At 48.5% G+C, this 2,601-nt stretch overlaps 1 protein-coding gene across 1 annotated transcript; it reads right to left on the bottom strand.

Moving 5' to 3' along the window:
* Positions 1 to 264: 264 nt before the first annotated feature.
* LOC127095058 (uncharacterized) lies at positions 265 to 2,142 on the bottom strand. The gene is made up of 2 exons (XM_051033803.1): positions 1,861 to 2,142; positions 265 to 1,803 (listed from the first exon to the last, which is right to left on the bottom strand). Exons 1-2 carry the CDS (start codon positions 2,140 to 2,142, stop codon positions 265 to 267), a joined length of 1,821 nt encoding a protein of 606 aa, XP_050889760.1.
* Positions 2,143 to 2,601: the final 459 nt, after the last annotated feature.

The following is a 2,601-nucleotide window of genomic DNA, read 5'->3' as shown; positions in this document are numbered from 1 at the left end:
TGAAGTCATAGGGAGTTCTGCGCCCGGAGCTACTTTCACAGGTGGTGTCATCTCCACGTTTACTACTTCGAAGGCTTGGAAAGGAGTCTCATGAATCTCTCCTCCCACTTCGACATACCTGAACGAGGCTAGATGGCTTACCACTATATCTTCTTCCCCCTCCACCACTACCAGTTTGCTTCCAATCATGAATTTCAACCTTTGGTGTAGGGTTGAGGTTACGGCGCCAGCCGAATGGATCCATGGACGTCCCAGGAGACAACTCTAGGCAGGGTAAATGTCCATCACGTAAAAGGTGATAAAGAAGATGTGAGGCCCTATCTTCATGGGGAGATCCACCTCTCCTATTACTGTCCTCCTTGACCCATCAAATGCCCTTACAATGAGTGAGCTAGGTTTCATCACCAATCCCTCGATGGTCAGCTTAGAAAGTGAGTTCTTGGGTAGGATATTTAACGAAGAGCCGGTATCCACCAATACTCTGGACAAGACTGTATCCACACATTCGATAGAAATATGGAGTGCCTTGTTGTGATTTCTACCCTCAGGTGGCAATTCATCATCATTGAACCCTAGGCAACTACTTGCAGATATGTTGGCCACTACAGCTTCGAACTGATTTACTGATATTTCTTGAGGGACATGGGCGGTCCTCAAGAACTTCATCAGAGCTTCTCGGTGCGCCTCTGAACTCATCAAGAGTGCAAGCATGGATATCTTTGACGGTGTTTGATTGAGTTGATCAACCACCTTGTAATCACTTTTCTTGATAAGGCGGAGGAATTCCTCCACTTCATCATTAGGATTTACCTTCTCCGCTGCATTTGGCCCTCGTCCCTCATCATTTGCCACCTGCTTCCCAGGGTTTCTGTTTGAGGCTCCTTGATCAACACCACCTGCGGGACATGCTGGTGCGAATACCCTACCACTGCGGGTTATGCCCCCGGCTCTAGTGATATTCACACTAGCTTCTTCAGGTCTTGTGGGCTCCTCTTTCATCTCTTGCCCATATAGAAATACCTTCGAGTCATAATTCCATGGCACTGCTTTTGTATTGTCAAAAGCGAACGGAGCAGGGACCGTAATCACAAGTGGTGTGATCGGGTATGCTGTAGCAGGCACCGGAATCGGATCATAGGGGATCTCGATAGGTACTCGTACAGGATCATACGGGATTTCAAGCATGTCTACCTCATTATTAGCGGGAATTTGTTCCACTATCAATACTTGCTGATCAATCAATCTCTGAATACCGACCTTCAACCTTTCACATTCATGGGGATTCATTAAGTAGCCTTCACATTTGGCGTCACATCCGGGATGTACATCTTTCATCAGTAATTGCTCCTTAACAATAGACAACGGAGTTCTTATGTCCCCTACACATTGCTTCACCATCTTATCCACTTCGACCACACTCACGGAGGGACCGGCGTGTGTCGGCATAAGATTGTTATTGGTGTTAGGGCCATTAGGTGTGAAGGTAATGGCTTTGGAATCGATCAAATCCTGCACCTTGTGCTTCAAGGCCCTGCAGTTTTCAATTGTATGGCCAGGTGCTCCCATATGAAACTCACAGTGGGCGTTCGCGTCATATCCAGGAGGTAGTACCGTTGGAGGCTTTAGTTCCCTTAATTGCACCAGCGACCCTTTGAGCAGATATGGCAGCATGCGTGCATAAGTGGTTGGAATAGGATCAAATTTCCTTTCAGGCTTCCTTAGCCTCTGTTGTCCTGGCGGATAGTATTGTTGTTGTGGAGGAGCATACTGTTGTTGGTAGTGATTTGGCGGTGGCCCCACATTCTGACCGGTTGGCACAACGAAGGGTTACTGATATGGGTTGGGTGTCATGGCGGCCACCTGCTGATATGGGCCAGGTGTCACGGCAGCCACTTGCTGATATGGGACTCGATGTGCTCTGCCTCTCCCTCTGGCCACTGACGTGTTGTTAGTCTCACCCTCTTTTTTCTTGGCAAAATCGACATACGGTTTCTTTGCTCCATTAGACGGGCCCACAGCATTGGGTATCTTCCCACTTTTCAGCCCACTCTCGATTCTTTCTTCGGCGACCACCATATCAGAGAATCCAATCGAGGTGCTCCCCACCATCTTCTCGTAATAGGGTCCTTGGAGCGTCCCCATGAACATATCAATCAGCTCTTTCTCCAAGAGTGGAGGTTGAACCCTAGCCGCCAGCTCTCTCTCTAACGCTGGGCGTATTCCTTGAAAGATTCCTCAGATTTATGTGTTAAGCTTTGGAGTTGGGTCTGATTCGGAGCCATATCCGTGTTGTACTGATAGTGTTTCAAGAATGCCTCCGCCAGATCCTTCCACGTCTGGATAGTTGTACTCTCCAGTTGCATGTACCATTCCAATGAAGCCCCACTTAGGCTGTCTTGGAAGAAATGCATGAGTAGCTTTTCATCTCTTGAGTACGCAGCCATCTTCCTGCAGTATGCTCGGATGTGCGTCCTGGGACAGCTGACCCCTTGATATTTTTCAAAGGTAGGCACCTTGAATTTGGCGGGTATTTGCACGTCCGACACCAAGCACATTTCAGCAGCATCCAAGCCGAAGGCACTGGGTCCCTCCATGGCCTTC

This window comes from Lathyrus oleraceus, chromosome 6 (genome assembly GCF_024323335.1).
Source record: "Lathyrus oleraceus cultivar Zhongwan6 chromosome 6, CAAS_Psat_ZW6_1.0, whole genome shotgun sequence".
NCBI classification, from domain to species: Eukaryota; Viridiplantae; Streptophyta; class Magnoliopsida; order Fabales; family Fabaceae; genus Lathyrus; species Lathyrus oleraceus.
The sequence above is the reverse complement of the archived record's forward strand: the minus strand, read 5'-3'. Positions and strand labels throughout refer to the sequence as shown.